The sequence below is a fragment of the Opisthorchis viverrini genome (genome assembly GCF_000715545.1).
Source record: "Opisthorchis viverrini unplaced genomic scaffold opera_v5_150, whole genome shotgun sequence".
Lineage (NCBI taxonomy): Eukaryota > Metazoa > Platyhelminthes > Trematoda > Opisthorchiida > Opisthorchiidae > Opisthorchis > Opisthorchis viverrini.
In genome coordinates this window covers 852,945-875,306 of record NW_008751806.1, presented here as the reverse complement: position 1 = coordinate 875,306, position 22,362 = coordinate 852,945, and the positions used below count along the sequence as shown (strand labels likewise).

The 22,362-nt window shown below is 45.6% G+C and overlaps 1 protein-coding gene across 1 annotated transcript; it reads right to left on the bottom strand.

Annotated features, from left to right (window-relative positions):
• Positions 1 to 177: 177 nt before the first annotated feature.
• On the bottom strand, positions 178 to 21,827 carry T265_06891 (hypothetical protein; the record flags this gene model as incomplete). The annotated part of the gene is made up of 3 exons (XM_009172279.1): positions 178 to 306; positions 9,811 to 10,042; positions 21,721 to 21,827. The coding sequence occupies 3 exons, from the start codon at positions 21,825 to 21,827 to the stop codon at positions 178 to 180; spliced, it is 468 nt and encodes a 155-aa protein (XP_009170543.1).
• Positions 21,828 to 22,362: the final 535 nt, after the last annotated feature.

Below are 22,362 nucleotides of genomic sequence, written 5' to 3'. Positions count from 1 at the left end.
CGGCATAGTGCTCCACGAGGTTGAAGACGGCACAGCCAGATGGATCCGGCACACAAACCAGATCCGGCCGATAAGTGCGCGGATCCTAGAGATGCTTCAGAACACTTTCGTTCTCGGCACTACCGGCGAAACTCCATCGGCTACTCCGTCGCAGGTCAATCCGAGAGCGCATCATGTTCACGCAGGCAACTGCGATCGAACCTCAGAATTCGGAGCAACGTCAACAAGCTTCAAGGAGGCGGTAGGCACCACTCCCAGTGATATCGCTTCGTCGCTTGCAGCTGGGCGCAGCAACGGGCAACAGACCTAGGTCGCTTGCGAATGGCGAAAATGTCGGGTCGTTTGCCGTCCCGCGGAAACTGGAGCTCTGATTGGTCGAATTCGTGGACCTAACATTCTATCATGATTTCGTATCTGCCAGATTCCGGCTGCCCATGGCACACCCAGGCGTCAGAATTTCCGGAATGCTGTTGCCGCATACATTCCATAAATGACGCGCTGTACATGTGTTTTTGGGTTGGTTTCTAGCGTAAATGCTGGTTGTGTACTATTCGTGTTTTTCTCGACGCGAACACGGATTTGGGAGGTTCACCTCGAGAACTGACCCGTCATTGCAGTCCCCCTCACCGCTCCTCTTAAAATTCCGTTGGCGTGAGCTGAAAACTCGTGTGCGTCAGAAACCAAGGTAGTCGGGCTACGCCTGACACGCTCGCGCTTTGAGGAGCCTCCTTGTCACGGAGCACTTAAAAATGCAAACCATGTAAACTAACTTGGCGCACAATTTAGTATTAACTTCACGTCTGAGTATTGCAAAGTGCTTCTACAAGCCTGGATTGGATCAGGTACAAAACCTCATGCTTACGGACGAGGTAGTTGACGTGGTGGACAAATGTGTTTTCCAGGGCAGTTGTATACATTTTCCGTTGGGTTGGATGATGGTGAGATTACTTCTTCAATCGAGAAGGCCAGGGGAAGTTTTGCCATATACCAACGCCTATGGCACAGACGCGACATCAGCTTACCAGTCAAGAGCAGTGTTTAAATTGTGGTAGTAAGACGCGCTTCTTCATGGATCAGAAGGGAGACCTCTGTGCTTAGAAGACGTAAAGAAACTGTCAGCTTTTGATACACCTTGTTCTTGGAAGATTGAACGGGCCTAAAGGGAGCCTCGGGTTATCACTGCCGAAGTGCGCTAGATAGTTGTGAGAATGAGGAACTCTCGCCCGATGGGTAAGTTTCGCCTCATGGGTTAAACCGCTTGCGAAAACTTTATCACGCAGAGGCCGTTCTCTGAGCCGTGTGGTCAGCGGAATTGAAAAATAGGTGGACAACCTATGACCTGGTAGCGGCATATGGAAACATTAACCACCACACACAGTCTTATCAACAGCCCTCCAGTCCTTGACGAGGGAGTGGAGACATCTCAACCACACACAGTCTTATCAACAGCCCTCCAGCCCTTGACGAGGAACTGCAGACATCTCAATGACGCTGGCAGACATGGCTCAGTCACAAAGTCCGTAGTGCTCCCGTGCCAAACACACTGTCTTCAGTGCGTGGCTGTCCGGCCTACAGAACTAACCGAATACCCTACCGTTTTCCATGCTTCTGCTATATCTCCTATCCTTTCCTATTTTCCGGTGAACAAAGCTGTAGTATCTGGTAACAGCGTACGTTTACTACTTGGGTTACAGCAGGTGAACCCAGCGTGTTAATTCCCGACAGCCATTCAAAGCTCAAAATAGGTGGCAAGCCGTATGCAGCGCGTTTGTCTGCCTATAGATAATTTATGAGCACGAGGAAGCGCTCAGAAAATGATAACGCCTCAAGATACACCGTAAAGTGTCAACAGGGATTTAGAATTCGTGATAACCTGCTGATGGTGGTCCAAATTCTGTATCGATCCCTGAACTTATCTCGTATGGTACGTCAATGGGCACGGTAGCTTAAGACAGCCACTTTGGAGAAAAATGAAGAGCAGTATGACTGTCTTTACGGTTCCACCACAGAATGTTCCAAGGAGTCATGCAGGAAGGCGGGAGGCGTTGAGTTTCACAGGCTGGGTTGGCTTATAATACTACCAACCAAGGCACGCCTTCGGTTAGTCCATAGCCCGTGAGTAACACCTGTCCAGTTGACATAGTGTTCGGTTATTAATAGCGGCGAGCCTTCAGACGGATGGGGTTCGATGGCTGCGGAAAGTTGTCGTCCGGCAGTTTAGTGAAATTCAGAGTAAGCTCGAGGCGGAGTCGCGCCACTTTGAGAATAACTCTCATCAAGCAGGATTATATGTACTCGAATAAGGCACTTAAAACGTGTAGATAAGTGACGTTCACCTAAGGTCCTGCGTTCGCTTCTCTAGTGAGCCGTGAACCGTTTTACATAGGTGCATTGGTTTTAGCTGCCACGGTTAAAATCGCCTGACATTATGCGACGAAGGCGTTTTTCGGTTAGTTCGGGGACCGGGAAGCTACACCTAGCGAGCGTAAACTTTGGTGCATGTGTGACACTCACGAAGCAGTTGAGCAAAAACGAGGCATTTACGCAGATGCGGAGCAACGCCAGACGCGAATATGTTTGTGCATAAGTTGGCGGGATGAAAACGCAATGGGCATCGGAGATAGGGTTACTGAGTTATTGCATTATTCCATCTTCCGAGGATCATATCAGTCATACTCAAAATTGATGGCCGTTGATATTTGAAAATGGCGGGCAAATGCAGAGCAAGTCAAGGCAAAACTGAAGCATTCTGCCCGCCATGTAATCAGTTAGCTACCGGTTGCGGAAAACGAGGAACCGAAATAACAAATATGGTGAAACAGCTGTGTTGCGGTGATCCTGCTAGTAAATTTGAACATATAATTTAAACCGTTGCTGCAGATACGTGGTCATTACAGTTGGGTTTATGATCAGCGTCACAAAAAGCATAAGTTGGGATGATCGAGTGGATAACTTAAAAATACGGAAACATGGTAGCTTGAATATCAGCATCACGGTGTAGAGCGAAACCGTATAGACACGCTGGCGTTGCTGTTGAGCAGAAATCGTGTACAAAAGTCCCCTCGAAGAATGAGTTGTTGCTAACGCATGGTACAGAAAGCAAATTGTGCAGAAAATGGTTGGCTGTGTAGGGTGCACAAACTGGAAGCCCATCCAGATGGTTAGATTCAAACGAATATCTCAAGTGAGTAGAAAAATTTCGTTTTATAGGTGGCTCGGGCCAGGTTATCAGTTTGTTCAGCGATGCAAGCAACTGAGAAAGCAGACGATTTGGAAGGAAAAATTACAAGGGAAATAGTTGTTCTTCATCAAGCGGTATATGGAAGTGCCCTGCCAGTTTCGCACTGAAAACTTCGGTTTCCAAACAGCCCCGTAACGAACGTTAAGCTTGCAGGGATTAGACAAGTACTGCGCGTTCCTGTGGACGCTAGATTCGGGCTGGACAAAGGCATGGACAAAAACAGATTAAACCCGATGCAGACTCACTAGAAGTTGTGATTCATTTAGGGGTCCGAGTTGAGGCAAGACGGGGACCGGGCAGAATGGACGGCGGCCATGCAGAGTGTTTGGAGCAGAGAATGCCGAATTTTGAAGCATACATTTATCCGCATGACAGGGAACCGTATAGGACAGAACAAGAAGACAGTAAGTTGGACTGACCACCACTTCCAGATTTTGGCATTAATTCCGCGAATTTAGACAGCCTTGTTTGTGCATTTAACAGGCTCTCCCGAAAAAACACTATGGATACTGCCTACCACGGGTAGCAATCATGGTTCGGCCATTGCGACATCATACAAAAAGTCGTGGATAATACACGTACATCTTGTGCGGATTAGTTGAGGCTGTCAGGGCAGTGAGAAATCGCCGGGGAATATTCAGGGACTGAGACCATCGAGGAAAATTGTGATTCGTTCGAAAAAATCGATAAGGATTGATTATACTTTCTAATTACTGCAGCATCGATAGTTGTCACGCAAGTTTAGATGGTGAGGAAGGGCGCTGCGCGATCGAGGTGAGCAGTTTTTGTCGTGACCACATGAAATAAGCGTTCCCTAGACTTATAGTCAACAGTTTTTGTCCTGACCATATGAAATGTGCGTTCGCTAGACTTATAGTCAGTCGTGAAGCTGGATATGGGTGCAGATGTGAGTTTTTGAAAACAATTATCGTTATAAAAATGTGTGCCTGCGTGGCCGATTCATATGAACAGGTAGGCAACCAGGGATGGACCAGCGGATGAGATTTGCGCATTTGAGCTCACCATCATCACCATCATCATCATCATCATCAACACCATCATCGACAGCATAACATCAGTGTTCAGCACCGATGCTCCACTTCCGTGGAACCACAATTCACCTGAAACCTTATTGTGGAGAGAAGAATAGATGTGGACTGGGGATGTACTTATTGGTAGCTTCCTACAATTCCAGACATTCACTCAGGCAGTCTGGATAGATACTAACATCAAGAACGCAAGTGACGTCGGTTGGCGTCCATATCTTGTAGTGTCTCCAACCAGGCGCAGTGGGGATCACGCGGTCCCCATCCTGCAAGTCGCATAGCGCAGTTGAGCTATAACAGAGCCACTGTTTATTCTCTCTGTAGCTAGCCTATATGGGCCAACATTGGGGAAAAAAAATAATCGTGTGCTTTAGACTGGCACGAGTTGCTACGAAATAGTACTAAAGGGGTTGCTCTGTTGAGTTGTACTATATTTAGAGTATGGAACAGTGGTCGCAAAAACGTGCACTCAAGCTTGCTTGATAATCGGAGGAAGATATCCCACCAAATGATGAATTGCTTTATTAATATTAATATGCGACCCAGCTGTAAAAAACAAGTACTCAACAATAATCTGTCGCAAGCAGACTGAGCAGCATCCCGGTGCATCTTTTTGGGCAACTTACCAACTTACTTGACAATACTGGAGGTTGGCCATGCAGCACCCTTAAAGGTTGGTCAGTGGATAGAGTTCTGAAACGCAAGGTATACACTAATAATTGGTGAGCCCGAGTTAAGTAGCCATGTCATCACCCTCACATCACGGTACTCCTCCAACACCCATCACATTCGCACCCAACGTAAACACCGTCTCCGTCCATCTTCCACCGTTTTGGCACCACGATCCTTCCATATGGTTCACCCAAGTCCAAGCTCCGTTCGCCCTCCGCGGAATCGCTCAAGAATATACTATGTATTTTCACGTTCCAGCGGTGCTTCCATCAGAGATAGCAGCAGACTTGCGCGATATACTGCAGACGCCTGATGACACTAAACCCTACATTCAGCTGCGCAGTACACTCATTAAACGTTGCAGTTTATCAGAACATAAGAGACTGGAACAACTACTCAGCGGAGAATCACTAAACGAGATTTCGAACAGGTTAAATCTTTGCTGACTGATTCTTTGAGACTATTTCATCCATAACCTGACGCCCATTTATCACTTGCTGTTGATGTATCAAACATCGCTGCGGGCGCAGTCCTACAACAGCCGGTTCATGGTCCAATACAACCGCTCGGATTCTTCTCCAGGAAACTGTCACCTGCAGAATCCCGCCACAGCACTTTCTGTCGAGAGTCACTTGCTATTTATTCATCTATTTGACATTTTCGTCATTTCCTTGAAGGTAGACAATTTATTATTCTTACCGATCACAAACCTTTAACTTTCGCTCTACTGGCCAAACTTGACAGATATTCTTCTCGTGAATTATGTCAACTTGACTATATCTCACAATTCACCAACAACATCCGCCATATATCAGGCCATCATAATATCGTGGCAGACACGTTGTCTCGTCCGGCAGTTGACTCCATCCACTCAACGACCGCGATCGACTTGCAACGTATGGCTCAGCTACAACGGGACGAGCCCATTATTTCGCCGTCAAGCGACAAACCGTTTTCATTACACGTTAAGCCGGTGTCATTACAAATAGCACCAAGTACCATAGACTGCGATGTTTCTACACCCACTGCAAGACCTGTAGTCCCACAAGCAATATGCCGCCAGGTTTTCGACGCTCTGCACAACGTTTCGCACCATGGTATACGATCAACGGTCAAACTCATTTCACAACGTTTTGTATGGCCCAATATGAACAAAGACATTCGTTCATGGGCAAAAACTTGCCTAGCTTGTCAGTGATTCGCCATACCCATTCACCCATCGGTACCTTCGCCACTCCAGACGGTAGATTCGATCACGTCCACATAGATACGGTCGGTCCTCTCCCGATATCCAATTCATTCTCCTATCTCCTCACTTGTGTCGATCGTTTTACACGGTGGCCTCAAGCCATCCCAATACCTGACACTTCCGCAGATGTCATCGCTCGCGCATTCATCAACGGATGGACTTCCATTTTTGTGTACCTTCTTTCATAACCACGGATCGTGGCTGCCAGTTCGAATCACAGTTTTTCCAACGTTTGACGGAACTACTTGGATGCAAACGCATCCGGACCACTGCATATCATCCACAAGCAAACGGTTTAGTCGAACGCTTTCATTGACACCTAAAGACTGCTCTCCGCGCTCAAGACAACCCATTGAACTGGTGTGACCAATCTTCCATTATACTTCTACAATGTTTCGCTCTTCACCGCATTGTTCACCCGCGGAATTAGTCTTCGGAACGACTCTCCGTATCCCAGGACAATTTTTCAATTCAGATTCACGTACTCCTGGCGACTCGGTCACTTACGTAACTAACTTGAAATCCTACATGTCACTCCTACGCTATTCTTCACCACCAACACCAAGCAAACCGTCTTATACCACCCCTGACCTCGCAACTTGTCCATTTGTGTTTATACGTTCCGATCGTGTTAAACCACCCCTACGGCCAACATATGCTGGTCCTCTACGTGTTCTTTTGCGGAATGACAAATATTTTACTGTTCACTTAAATGGCAAGCAGGAAAACATTTCTATTGGTCGCTTGAAACCTGTTTATCTCGACTCCCTTGAGTCAAGTGTCCCTGACGGTCTACAACCCAAAGTGCCCATCGATAACACTGCAGGCACGTCTCCCAAATCTACAAGCGACCGCCCTGCACAACCTTACCACATCACCCGTTCCGGCAGACACGTACACTGGCCAACTGGCCAGATCGCAAATTGACATCAACTATTTCATCACAATTTGACACACCGAACGTCCAAGTGACCATGTTTTTATTTTTGTGTTCCTTTTCCGTTAGGGGGAGGGTATTTGTAACGGACATTTCCATGTCCCCTCAACCGGCTTTACGTAATTTGTTCAGTACACGCGTGTCTACTAGATCCTGCGGCTGACCTGCTATACAAGTCAGTTCCTGTCTAGTACACATCGGAACGATTCATGCTTTATACGCACGTCAAACTTTCCTGTATAGGGACAGAACACATTCAAACACAAGCACACAAAGCACGTGACAAACGCCGTTCTGCCCGCAACTTTGACCGATCACAAGTCAGTTCCTGTCTAGTACGCATAGGAACGATTCATGTTTTATACACACGTCAAACTCTCTTATAGAAGGACAGAACACAATCAGACACACACACCCTCACGCATCACTTGCGCGTCGGAACACAGACCGGATCGACTCAACGACAACCGCGGACTGCTAGGAACGTGTAGCAGTGAACCTGCCAAAAGAAACACGATCACCTGCGCCCAAACCAATTCGGTGGAACTATTGCAACTTCCGCTCAGAACGATAAGTCCTTCATTTGTACACTCCCATTTTTGGTATTGTATTCGACATAATTAAGGTGTCTTAAAACAAATTTTATTAGTGTCGCTTTCTAGCCTTCTGACTTATCAAGTGGATTTTGTTGTTAACAGTAGAGAACACTAATACGTTTCAGCGTAGGATAAGTGTTAAACGATCCACCTTGGACGATTAATAAATCGCTTCAGTAAACCTATTCAGAAATGGACGAGTAAGCTGAAGAGGGAAACAAGTTATCCGTTAGGAAAAACAGCGAACAATATCAGAAAGTGCGAGATGTAAAATTTTCTGGTAGCGCATGCTGCGCAATAAGAGGCAGCACTTAAACCTATTCAGAAATGGACGAGTAAGCTGGAGAGGGAAACCAGTTATCCGTTAGGAAAAACGGCGAACAATATCAGAAAGTGCGAGATGAAAAATTTGCTTACAGTGCATGCTGCGCAATAAGACCCTGTAAGGTGGATGAGTTTAGAGAGACTAATAGAGACGGAAGATTGCAGAAAACGCGAGGTGCGTAACCGTGTGGAATATTTTGAAACTGAGTTGATCACAGCATAGCACAATCACAGCTTAGGGGAAAACTGTAGGTTATGGAGGTCTAACGGCATCGGAAGCGTCACACGACACCCCTACAGTAAATCTTCGTAAAAATTGTATGTGAAACAGTACTTTATCTTTGCTGTAATTGGCGTTTAGAATTCACAAGGTAATTTCTCCGGGTATATGATGCAACTAGGACAGGCTACTCCAACAGCACCGACTGTTACGGCTATCTCCTTTTTGAACTACGCGTGCCAATCGAAGAAAGGCACCAAGAAATCCTACTTCTGGAGTCAAGGGCACTATCGCGAGGATAACAATACACATTCAACAAACCTCAACAAATTCTCCTCTGCAGATGTCGCAAGAGTTACAAAATAAGGCGGTACAATCGCCAGCCTGGGGATAAAGCGCAGATCATTTCACCACAACTTCGGTATCATCACAACGAAACAGATATCGACGGCGAGCGACCGCAAAAAACGTAATCTCCTACCAAAATCCTTATGAAAAAATTCATTAAAACAAGAAGACCTCAGTTCATCTAATCAATGGGAAAACCAGTTTTGGCTGCCACATGTAGTTTGAAAATGAGAGTGCGTTGTTGGGATGCTGTCTTCCACACGGACATCTGACAACAGCCTCTTCTGTTTTGGTTTTACAAAACCAAAGGCCAGTCTTAGAATTTCTTGACTGATTAAGGCCTCAATACCATCGGAGGGCTGCCAGTTATACGAGAACCTTTTTGCAAGTCATCATAACAGATACCCGTGAGGGGCATATTCAGCCACTGCTTGAGACTGCCCAATGCATTCAGTTAGGTATGAAAGTTGCGGAACACTGGTTGTTTTGTTCCCAGTTCATGCACTCACTTGATACAGCTACTAGATGTTTTATCCGGTGAAAGGAAGGGTCAAACCGGTAATGCCGCGTATCCACTAGATGTTTTATCCGGTGAAAGGAAGGGTGAAACCGGTAATGCAGCGTATCCATGTCATCAAAACTTGAAGAAGATGGCCGCTTATTGAATGGGGCCAAGAAGGTAGCACTCAACAAACATGGCATCAGTGGTGTGGAATATGGAAGAAGACATCTGGGTTGAGAGCTTCAGTGGCGAAACGCTAATGCTGTATAAGCATGACGCCTTGGAAGGACATTGTGAACCATGTGCTTTCGAGTGTTCTTGAGGTGAGTGGGGGAATATGGAATTTGCCCCCAATGCGATGGCGTGTATAGACCTTATATAGGTGTCTTTTCGTTCGGGATGGGGAACGCACTTAATTCACTTTCGCAGAACTTAGAAGAGACAGTGATGTGGCATTTACGCACAGAAGTGAGTCTCAGGAAGCATGGGATTGAGCAATGAAATATGATGCTATACCTACTCTGCAACAACAGAAAAGTGAATGCAAGGAGACCAGGGAGGGCGATAGAATCGAAGGTGCTGATCATGTGTTGAAATATTTGTAGCTCGGGTTAGTTGACTGGTTCTTGGTCAGGTGGTTGTTTATCTGTTTGCAGAGCTTGGAAATTGGCTTACAAGTTCGGTTGGGATCGGGTGGAGAATTTGTTCGTAGCTGAAATTACAGGCCGGAGTGGGCGGGAGACGACAGTCAAGAGAAGGAAGAAAATGGTTGCAGGCTGCTATCAAGATGAATGCGGCAGTGCCGCGGCATAAATGTACTGGCATATCTGCGTTTTGAACCGTCGCGTGGCGGACGTCAAGTTTTCGGCAATCGGGCAGGAGTGCGCATTTCCCAAGGCTGCTCGACCTGCGCTAAACAAGTAAGTTTGATTCATTTGGACGACCATGTGGGTGTAAATCGAAAACAGCCAGAATAAATGAATGACGATCATACCGTGCGTTTGAATCAGCTACTGAAGAAGTTCCAAGCTCGAAAAAGGGGGAAATGAGAAAGAAATAGAATGAGACCTGTAGCAACCGAAAGAGTCCGCCTAACAAGCACGGAACAACTAAGATACGAAAATTAATCGTCACACAGTTCTTCATGCTACGCTTTCATCAACTCTAAACTAGGAATTTAGACATACACGAAGTTTTCAAGCGACAGAAGCTGCTGTATTGCGCCGTCAGCTGAAGACATTTCCCACCTACGGAACAAGGTGGTTGTTTTCTGCCTCATTAGCACTGTGTACTCCTAACTTACACTGACTGACTGTGCGTTTGCACATCATTTGATACTTACTTGCTATCGTTTCCACAAATACCTGCCGCTTCACTTACTATTTTTATACTCTTCTCGACTGTGCTATTATCGACTGTACGTTTTGTTTAGATCATGTCGTTTGTTTACCCGGCCGTCCATATAAACAGCTTTTAATATTTTTCAATACATCGTCTACCGCCCTCGTCTGTCTGTTCCTACTGCCTACCAGATATAAACTGCTCATAGTCTGATGACCGCAGTTGCCAGAGATTTCACAGTCAACTTCTGCGGCAGCTTGGGGCTGCCTGAAATGCATCCAATATTATTGAGCAGCAAACATTTATGCTTGATGCAGTTTTGTTACTCTGTTAATGGGTTATTCTTTCTGCTTGAGAGATGCGCACCTCATCCTTATTCACTGAGCTGGCGGCAAAACAGGCCTCCCACAATTGATGACGTATTGCTCAAGGTAGGTTGATGCATTCTGGAGCAGTCCATGCTAGATATCTCCATAACTTCAACCGAATATCCTCGACCTTCCTTCATATATGAGGAATATAACAGTGCTGATGCATAACATGACACGGGCCAATTACTGTCGGTATATTTTATACTTTTAACTGAATTTGTTTTGAACCGTCGCGTGGCGGACGTCAAGTTTTCGGCAATCGGGCAGGAGTGCGCATTTCCCAAGGCTGCTCGACCTGCGCTAAACAAGTAAGTTTGATTCATTTGGACGACCATGTGGGTGTAAATCGAAAACAGCCAGAATAAATGAATAACGATAATACCGCGCGTTTGAATCCGCTACTGAAGAAGTTTCAAGCTCGAAAAAGGGGGAAATGAGAAGGAAATAGAATGAGACCTAAAGCAACCGAAAGAGTCCGCCTAGCAAGCACGGAACAACTAAGACACGAAAATTAATCGTCACACAGTTCTTCATGCTACGCTTTCATCAACTCTAAACTAGGAATTTAGACATACACGAAGTTTTCAAGCGACAGAAGCTGCTGTATTGCGCCGTCAGCTGAAGACATTTCCCACCTACGGAACAAGGTGGTTGTTTTCTGCCTCATTAGCACTGTGTACTCCTAACTTACACTGACTGACTGTGCGTTTGCACATCATTTGATACTTACTTGCTATAGTTTCCACAAATACCTGCCGCTTCACTTACTATTTTTATACTCTTCTCGACTGTGCTATTATCGACTGTACGTTTTGTTTAGATCATGTCGTTTGTTTACCCGGCCGTCCATATAAACAGCTTTTAATATTTTTCAATACATCGTCTACCGCCCTCGTCTGTCTGTTCCTACTGCCTACCAGATATAAACTGCTCATAGTCTGATGACCGCAGTTGCCAGAGATTTCACAGTCAACTTCTGCGGCAGCTTGGGGCTGCCTGAAATGCATCCAAAATTATTGAGCAGCAAACATTTATGCTTGATGCAGTTTTGTTACTCTGTTAATGGGTTATTCTTTCTGCTTGAGAGATGCGCACCTCATCCTTATTCACTGAGCTGGCGGCAAAACAGGCCTCCCACAATTGATGACGTATTGCTCAAGGTAGGTTGATGCATTCTGGAGCAGTCCATGCTAGATATCTCCATAACTTCAACCGAATATCCTCGACCTTCCTTCATATATGAGGAATACAACAGTGCTGATGCATAACATGACACGGGCCAATTACTGTCGGTATATTTTATACTTTTAACTGAATTTACCTGAAATTCGCACGCGTGGTCAACATGGAACAATCTGAATTGGCAGTCTGGATACCTTAATGCACATGCCTTTCTCACCCCATCACAAAAACCCAGTCTTAAAAGAACCCATTTTTTATAATTCCACCGTATTACTTGCATAGATTTCGTTATTCCTAACGGGGACTACGTCGAACAACCCCAATAAAATTGTATACTCGAGATAAAAGAATGACGCATCGCGCCTGGAGACCTTCTGCGAATATGGTTGTTGACCTGAAATTTCTTTACAATGTAACAATCTGAAGTTAACTGATCCCTTTCTTCTCCTCCCACCCCTCGGTGGTTCTGATGAAATGTGATACTCAATTGTGCCTTAGTTCAGCGAGGTTTGACTGGTAACTACTTACCCGTTTCCTTTTCTGAAATACAGCGGATACGCAATTGAAAAACTTTTTGGAGTTAGGTTTTGCAGGCTTGTCAGACAATAATATTTTTCATTTTGGTTAGTTGGTGTACGAACTAAACTTTTTCACGGGGTTGTCCCCGCTGAACTTACGATCAAACACAAATACCCAATAACTGCGATTCTGTGTTCTCACGCTGAAAAGTTCTGGTTAAACCAAAACAGACGAATGAAAAAATGCTCCCTAAGACTACTGGCAAATGGTTCGTAAAAGAACTGCTAGGCCCATACAACAACTCGACCATCATAACTTATGGCTCTCTCAGTTCGTATTCTTAACCAATCAGATCCCGCCTGGGATGCCTGGCCTTTGCCCCTGTTTGAACCAATCACTCACAGCCTGAGCTATTGGCCATTGCCGCGTCCGTTGGAAGTCGAAAGAGGCCCCGATATCGGGGCATATGTCCCCTCCCCTGGTCGTAGCTTTTTTGATCGTGAATCACACTCAGTGTCCAGTGGCGCCTAGTCATCGTTGGATACAGGGGTGTTACGAAACTGATGCGCGCATAATGCTGTGTAACCACGGTCTGCAAATGGACGAACCTTTTCCGTTGCATTTCAACATATATAAGAGTGCGTTTAAGCGGTCAAATACAAGGCATCCATATTTTCAGGAACAAAGTGCCTTGGGTTTCCTGTGGATACGTCACAAACGATAATGCTGTCGAAGTTGAGAAGCGGAAATTTGATGTGTTTGAACGACATAAGCATAGAAAAATCCGAAAATTCAAGTTCCGTCTGCTGGTTGGAGACAGTGGCTAGTAGATCGATAAATGTTGCTGTGATGTTGTTTACCTCTATGGGAGAAGGGACGTCAGCAAACACGATGGAACCTGCGATATTGCATGAGTCGGTTGTATCTGGGGCATGATATCCAGATGCCGGTTCTCTACGGATGGGTTTTGTCTAAAGGTGATCTCAAGGTGAAAGCGAGAGGTTTTGTGGTCAGTGTAAGTAGTGAAATTTCTTCCCTTGAGGGTGTGTCCAAAATGTCTAACGGCTGAGTAGATCTCCAGGACCTCCTTACTAATTAATTATGGCTGTCTAAAGAGTGTTTTAGGAATTCAATACTAGCATGGGATCAATTACGTCAATAAACTCCGCGGCAATTTCATTGGGAAACATGGTCTGTAGTGACGTAATGTGGTGGAAGTGAAAGTTGCATTCTGTTTGAATGAACCACACTTTAGGGTTATTGGCTCCATATGTTGGGAGTTTGACGTGGACTGAATTTTCACGTAAGTCAGTTTTGAGTTCGTCTTCATTAGACATGACTGGTCAAATGAGGTACCGGACTAAATAAGTGCATGTAGGCCCGAGGAAGTCCTGAACAACCGGAAGAATAAAACAAAGCAAAATAAGGCGGGATCACCAATTATGTTGTGGTTAACGACCATAAGGAGTTTGTAATGAACAGGACGAAATACTAATGTAAGTCAGGTACAATGCCACATGGAGGAAAATCCAAGGAAATCCTGACTCGTAGTTCACATAAGGAAATTCCACAGGTCTGTATCCCGTTGAGCCACCACACAGGGGAGAGGATGTTCTACTTTCCTGGTATTTCAAACTTCCGGTAGTCACAGTATTAATCCACTGACGTAAATGGATATGTCCAGTGATTTTGCCGCTAAAATTTTTGTTCATGTTGGGAATCAGTACTACCCAATGTTATTCAACAGCCAGTCGCAGAAATTCAATCAGCGGAAAGCACAAAGTCCCGTTGGGTCCAAGAAACAGGGGCTTGTTGTGTATTTCAATAAAGCACACTTCGTGCAATAATGTGATCAATATGGACGGCGAGAAAAGAGGTGATATTGAGCAGGAAAATAGCAGTTCACAAGTATTACAAACCTAAAAAGCCCCTACAATTTTAACTGGCTGAATTTCATTTCACCTCTTTTGAAAGACGTGTAGAGAAGTCCGCAGCAAACGAATCCAACCAAGGAAAATGTGGTTCGTCATCCACACGCCATCATTTACAACCTTGGACACAACACTGAAGATAAGTTCAGTTAACCTGCTGCCTTAATGACGCTAATGACATAAACTGCCGCTGTGTATTGAAAATTCAGCTGCACAACTTTAGAGGAAACTGATAAACAACGAGTTTCCCGAAAAGCATCAAATCATATGATCCGGTTATATGTGAACGGCAATGTCTGGGCGGTAGAACAGCGCCTGTGCGTGGGTTTATGCTTTCGGCCTGCTGTATGTGGATATGGTGGCAGAGGAATAGCAGCTTTCAACGGTTGTTTCCATTTTCAAACAAACATCAGAACGGAGTGCAGAGGCCACGAAGGTACCTGTCTCACTGCTATTTCCCCAAAATTCGGCGCAGACCCAGGATGACTGAGAAGCGAACTAGAACAGCAGATAGGCAAACACCAGGCAGGATTCAGGTCAGATCATGAATGCATTAACCCTGTTCTTGCCTTCCGACAACTTGAAAATCACCATACTTATGGATGATTAACAGTTACCGCGAATCCGAAAGCAGCCTTTGACCATGTCAACCTTAATGGCTCTGTTATGGTCCTACCTAAGTAACAAAGGCATTTTCAAGATCATTTAGATTCTCCGTTACCTGAATCCCAACAGCCGTTAATGTAAGCTCTTCCGGAGAATTTCGTGTTTACTACAAAAATTGAGGTAAGACAAGGCTGCTTTGTTTTCAACTTTGTAGTCGAAGTGATTATAGAGGAATCGTCTGAATCCTTTACAGACTCGGGAGTCGAGCCGCTTCTCGGAGAAGAGCTCGCTGACTAAGAGTAGGTGGATGACATCGTGCTTCTCGCAGTTCAGGTGGACCGATAAATAAAACGAAACCTTTAGAACCGGCTCCTTGAAAGCCTGTCGGTTGGTCCTATGTCGAATATTAACGACCACTGGGAACGGATACTAAATGTTACTCAGAGCCGTAACTTCCGTTTGCGGTGAAACCCAGTCAACATCGAAACATTGGATATCCGGTAGGACCGCGGCTTTACTGGAGGCCCAGCGACGGGTTCTTACTGGCCGCAACCACAACTCAACACGACGTACCATCCGACGTCAGATAAAACTGAGTGTCCGTGCTGACCGCGAAGTTTCGTGGTCCCAAGAGATCGAAAAAATAAAAGAGGTGCAAGTATCGGAAGCGTGCACACGCTGTTCCATTTGATTCGCTGGGCTGATCTTCGGAAGTCTCTTGTCAGCGAAACCATCAGGGATCAGAGTGGTTCTATGTTATCCAGCAAAGAGACACATCTGGACTGCTCGGACCAGTACTTCGAACAAGAGTTCACTTGGGCACCTGCTACTTCCAATCCGGACTGCCCGCCTTTAACATGGAACCTTCCCCAAGCGTCATTATGCCCATGGCCCTGATGACCTTCCATCTACTCTGTTCAAGGACAACGGCGAATTCACCAGTCAATGCCTGTCTAGCCTATTTGTGTGTATCTGGAAGAAAGAGATCGTTCCAGCTAACTGGGAGGATCGATAGTAGTGCCCTTTCTCGAAAAAGGTACTCGCAGTGAGCGTGGTAACCACATGTGTGTTAGTTCGAATCCCGTTTTAACAAGGCTCCTAGTGTCACTGATTCTTCGTCGGCCTGTTCCCTATATTCACACACTTCCGGGCGTGTGAGAGTTTATGGTGGGCTCTGCAAAACCTTCCCGACGAAATGTGGTGTCCGACGAGGGTGGTAACTGTTTCCATTCTTGTTCAACTTTTTTCATTGATGAACAGATTAATGGAACTCTGTCAGGTCTTCAAAACCCCAGTGTTCAAATTGTTGCTGATGAGAACCCTGTCGATCCGAAGTGCGCAGACGACTTCGCCCTATTTGAAGTTGAAACACTGCCCAAGTTCTGTTGAATAAGCTTATCACTATCATACCATCTTTCGGCATTCATCTAGTATCCTCAAAGTGCAACGACATGCTTCATGACTTGCATTTTCTGAACATACCCCGTACAATTCAAGGGGAATCTTCTGGAGTTTCGGAGAATTTTACGCACCTCAGTAGTTGTGTTAACTCTGACGGAAATGCGTCTGATGAAGTCAGCGTACGAATTCCAAAGGCATTAATCACGTTTGTTAAGTTGTGTCACATGTGGCGTCGAAACGGCATATCAGTGGGTCTCAAGTGTCGCGTTTACCATGCTGCGGCCAGGGCTGTGTTGTATAGTTACGAAACATGTCTGCGGGCATGAGGCGTCTTCAGGTTTTGGACCACCGATGCCTCAGAAGTGTTACTGTTGTGGGATGACTTTAACGAATTCGTAAGGAGGTTGTGCAGTAGGCACTACAATGGCGGAAAACATCTAGCCGATCAACTACGGTGAATTAGCCATGTCCTACGAAAAAACATCGACCGAGACGAGTGTTGTTCTCTGTACTTCCCTCAGAACTGCGGAAACCGCGAATTGGACTTGAAAGAAAGGTGTGAAAGATTACGAATACGTAAGGGGTTGTTGGTGCAGTACGCCTTTCATGAAGAGGTCCCCGTGACCACTCCTGCACTTGGCTGCAAACGTGGCAACTAATAGCGACTCGCTGATGTCAGTTGAGTTCGTGTTGTCAGTTTCTTTCCAGATTGTCTGACTGAGCCCTTTAATGTGTAAGCACCTCGAAATTCTTGCGATAAGTCATCACCAGGTCCCCTCCACCCTTTGTTTTGTTATTTTATGGTTTTAAATATAATTTGATAGATTTTGGTTGTACGACAGTGAGGCATCAGTGTCAGCACAGATGTTTCTGTCTCTGATGATGATTCTGGTGATCCAGAGACCATTACAGCATGATATGCACGTGTCGGTATAGCCTTAATTCAACGGACTAGAGGATCCTTGCTTGATCGGATGCCCTTTGATAGTCGCCTTTGTGCAGTTAGTTTTGCAGCGTCCGTGAATTAGTCTCACAAGTGGGAAAACCATCATTGTCTGTTAGTCGTATCTGCATATACCCTAACCGATTAGCTCTGACAACATCCAGGATAGGTTTTTTACGACTCATTGACTGCCGAAAGCTCAGATATCGTCATGGTTGCCGGAGACTTGAATGCACAAGTGGACAGACTTAACGCGTTGAAGACTTGTTAGAGTGTGTTCAGTCAACAGGTGCGAATAACCGCTTCAGTTGTATGCGAACTTTTCGAAATAAGCGAAGTCACTTGATGTCCTCCAGACACGGACCGAAATTGATTACATCGTCATCAGTTACCTTTGATGCGGATCAATAACTGTCATTCGTTTCGGCGCACTTATGTTGATACCCTGCAGTCGCCCGGAGTCGCTTCTGTTTTCCCTTTCCAGGGTCAAATAATGGGCGGACGACATTCTCCTCACTTTTAAAGGAAAGCGGAAAGCGCAAATAACACCAGTAAAGTTGACAAAAGTCACCTAGTACTTAGGTTTGTGCTTCGTGTCCGCAAAATGCAAGGTCCTGCGGCAGGACGTAAGTTTTCTAACGTTTCTCTATGGATTTAACGATTGACGCTGTAAGTTTCGGCACACCTTGTGCTTGAGGTAACTCAGTGGTTAAGGCGCCAACATCTCAGCTGCTCCTGTTTAGGCTTGGGCAACTCGGCAGTATACCAGCTTTCGCGCCTCCGTCCGGTGACATGGCAGGTAGGCAACAAAAGAGTGCTACCCGAAAGGGTGGAACGTCTTACACGTATCATAAGTTATATTAGCTCTGATGGTAATGTGACAGACCGATTGAACGCATGAATAACGAAGGCCAGAATTGCTTTTGCCAGCTTCCACCACTTTTGGCGTCAAAAGGATCTCAAAGAACGCATACATTAGATCACACTGCGGACTGTATTTATGTACAGCCGCAAAACATAACCACTTCGGGTGGAGGATCTGAAACGTCATCAGTTCTCTGACCATTGGCACCTCGGAACTTATAGCTGGAGTCGCCTAGCACCAACGAATTTGTTCAGGAGTAGACGGTACTTCATTCAAAGAATGCATCCAACATTGCGAGCTGACGCGGTTGGGCCATGTGGCTTCCATGTCGAGACGAGATGGCTCATTGTTTAGAGCGCATATTTACTGCCGAGAGGTTCGTGGTTTGAACCCGACTTCTGCATCTCGACTTCTGTTTAGCTGTAGCACCCTTTCGGTGCCTAGCTGCCATGCCACCCGAAGGAAGCAAGATGGTTGGGATACTACCAGGTTTGCCAAACCTTGATAGGGAAGGTCGAGGTGCAAAGGTCGGGTTCGAGTCACGGACCCTCAGTAGGTTTGCGCTCTAACAACTGAGCCATCTCTCCCCTGTCGACTAGGCACCGAAAAAGTGCCGCAGCTGGACGATTATCTTATTATCATGCGGGACTACTGTTATCTCCGCCTGATTTGAAGTGGGAAAACCCAAGAGAATATATCAGAAGCGTGTGAGTATAATGTTATTTGTATTATCAGACTTTCGGTCGTTCGGAGATGTATGGGGGTCTCTGGAAAAGCTTCCGTACACAATGTGCTGTCAAACAAATATTCCTCGGTGGCTAAGACGCAATGTGCTGTCAAACAAATATTCCTCGGTGGCAGAATTACTGACTGGCATGCACTTCCCACCCACAAAGTGTAAAGTCATGCTTCTGGGTATGCATTCACTAAATACAGTACATACAATCCGGTGAGAAGCACTCGATGTTGTGAAGCGTTTTGCCCAATTCGGAGACGGCTTGCTCGGGCAGCAGAACTGAAATGTCTTCAAATCTTCGACAGCCGTTGTCTCAGAACCACAGCTGATGTAGACTGGTGTTGACGAGTACGCAACGGGACAATTAGAAAACGAGTGTTTCGTTGTGCAACGGGGACTTCAATCGAAGAACGTGTCTAGTAGCAAAAGCTTCAGTGTTTGGGCCACGTATTGTACATGCCGAAAAGTGCTGTTCTCCGTGCTCACCTCGAGGTAGCGCAAACAGATAAATGGTCATTCCTTGACCTGGCAAAGACATACGAAATAGATTGTGAGAAATGTCGCTTTTTTCGGTGCAACACGCCTTCAAGATGGGTTCTGTGTGGCCCTCACCCTTTGTGCATGGCTGAAGGCTTTGCAAGATATAGTACAACTCGACACTACTGGCGTTCTTTTTTGCAGCTTCCATCCGTAATATCTGGATGTTTAAGCAGTTCAGAATGATTGTGGTAGATTAGCGCTGAATACCTTTCCTATCCACTTCTATTCTTTTCTTCGAAACAAGGTTTTAAAATAAATTGTGATCGTATTGCGGCGAAAGAACTGTGTGGAACGCTGATGTGCTTTCGATGACGCTCTAGGCTTGGTTAGCCTAGCAGCATCTCACACTTTGTTCTTCCTTTGAGTTTCATGGCAGATTGGCACCGAAGCGTGTTACAACTGGATGATTTCAGTGAAATGAGAGAGAGAGAGAAAGAAATGATGAGAGCTTGGATTTCAGTGAAATGAGAGAGAGAGAGAAATGATGAGAGCTTACTTATCGAACGAACGCATGCATCCCAACTTAGAGGTTTAGGTCAGCAAGTCGAACAATGCTCCTTGTCTCAGGGTTATCTTTCTACCACGAGGGATTTGGAAAGGATAGACATATGGGTGTGACTGTTATGGATCGAATGCAGCTGTATGTTTATTAGACTACATGACACACGCTGCAGTTAGACATACCCTCGTGACTGTGGTCTGATCGAATTGCCCTGTTTAGCATATGTTTTACGGAATGACTGCAAGGGAGCAACAGAACGTTGGGGTGTTCGACTAGGGTTTTGTATGTGTACAAATTACTTTTCAATGTCAGTTTATGTTGAGAGTAGCACTATATTTTGCCTTTACTCGAATGTTAATGGCATCGCTCATTTATCCATCAAAAAGTGCGTTTTTTCCATATCATGCCAACGTGTATTTTAACTATGGCGGTTTCCTCAACCCCAAGTGGCAGCTTCTTTGTTCATCTTCTAGCCAATAGACAACACAATGACGAGGTCGAAAGCAGAGAGATCTGGACTGACATTCCCGGTTGCACGTATCTGGCGTTACATGAAACGGCATTATTCATTCCGACGACGCCGCATTTCAATAACCGCTAGTGTTTACCTTACTGCTGTGATGGAGTATCTAACACGTATGGTTCTTGTGCATACAGGTTAATAATGGCACATTTATCTGCAGGTGAAGTTACCGAACTTGCCGGAGATCTGACGATTAAAGCAAAGCGCAAGCTGCTGACCCCACGCAACATCATGTTGGCCATCGCCAATGATGAAGAACTACAGAAGGTTCAGTCACTCTATGAAGCGATTCAGTGCCTTTTTAGGGATTCAGCTCTATCGTACTACCATTCAGTGGTGTAGTTCCTCGCTTCAATAAGGCGATGCTCTCGGGAAAACCATCGACGTCGCGTTCGTCACACTCACTGCCCTCTCGACGCTCTGTAGGTTCACTCAGTTCTTCTCTGTATTCTACAGCTATCCAAAACAAATATGGGGAAAACAAAACGAACCAATAGCTCTGTATGTCGGTGTACTATCCTTTATAAATTTCTCCTCAGAATGCGCCGAAGCCTTCGGTCGCACCTGTCTCTATTTTGTCTCAAAGAATTATCGCCAAACAGACCACTCTGTGCGTTGTTCGGGGGAGTGTTACGAATGCTCGGGGAGATGTTGTTGTGCATCCCACAGACAGTTCCATGAGTTTCTCCGGACAAGTTGGTGAGTGCTTCGCTACCGTCTTCGTTCACCAACATCACTCTGGGATTTGTCACAGTGTAGTTCCGAGATTGCTCAACTCTTAAGGTGAGAACTTACTAACCGGGAGGTCTGTGGTTCGAAGCCAACCTCAGCATCTGGACAACTTCTGTTTAGTCTAGGGCAATCTGGCAGTATCTCAGCGATCGTGTTTACTTCTGGCGGTGTGGCAGTTAGAAACGGAAAGGGTGTCAGGGTTATTTATTCATTTTTTTCGAGGCTATCTGTTCATCCGTGTAGCCGAAATTTGTGGGATGCACACTGCTGATTGTTCTCATTTGGGACGCAGCAGGTTTGCGACACTTTTCGGATTGCTAGCGTATTAAAAAGTAATCAGTCAGGTGTAACACTCTTTCGGTGTCCAGCTGCCATGTCATCCAAAAGAATTACGGGGACTGAGATTCCGCCAGGTTATCCAGGATCAGTCGAGATGCCATGGTTTCGTTCAAACCACGAATCTTCTGGTCAGTAAGTTCGCGCTTTAACCCCTGAGCCATTTCAAACTTTTGCACAGGCTGAACTCGACTTCGCACTTTAAAGCGCGAGGTCAGTACGCGTCTGGATATCTACCACTGTGTTTCAAGAACCGACATAGTCTTTCTCGTTGCTCTGTGGTCAAACGTGTCAGAGGTTTCGTTCCATCTTCCCACTGTTGGACGAAACTGCAGCATTGTGTAAAATAGGTTAAAGAATTTTTTGTATGTCATTCTATTTAACCTCGTAAATGAGCATTATTGCGGTCAAACAAACTAAGGAGAGCGCGTGAGAACTGAATTCTTGACCATTGCAAGTTCAGCTTTGGGGCGAGGACTCACAGCTAGTCCCAAATTTGAAAATGCTGTGTGATGACCGGCACAAGCACTTAGATTGAGGGGTTGACCACCGGACAAACGACTTGTTGTGTTTGTTTTCCTGGGATGCTAATCAGTCTACAGAGCCAATGGAGTGCCTCCGGTGTCCCCATCTTATGAGAAGACACTGAATGCTTGTGTACTGAGTTGTGTTTCCTCCACTTTTTCTCCCTCGTTCGAC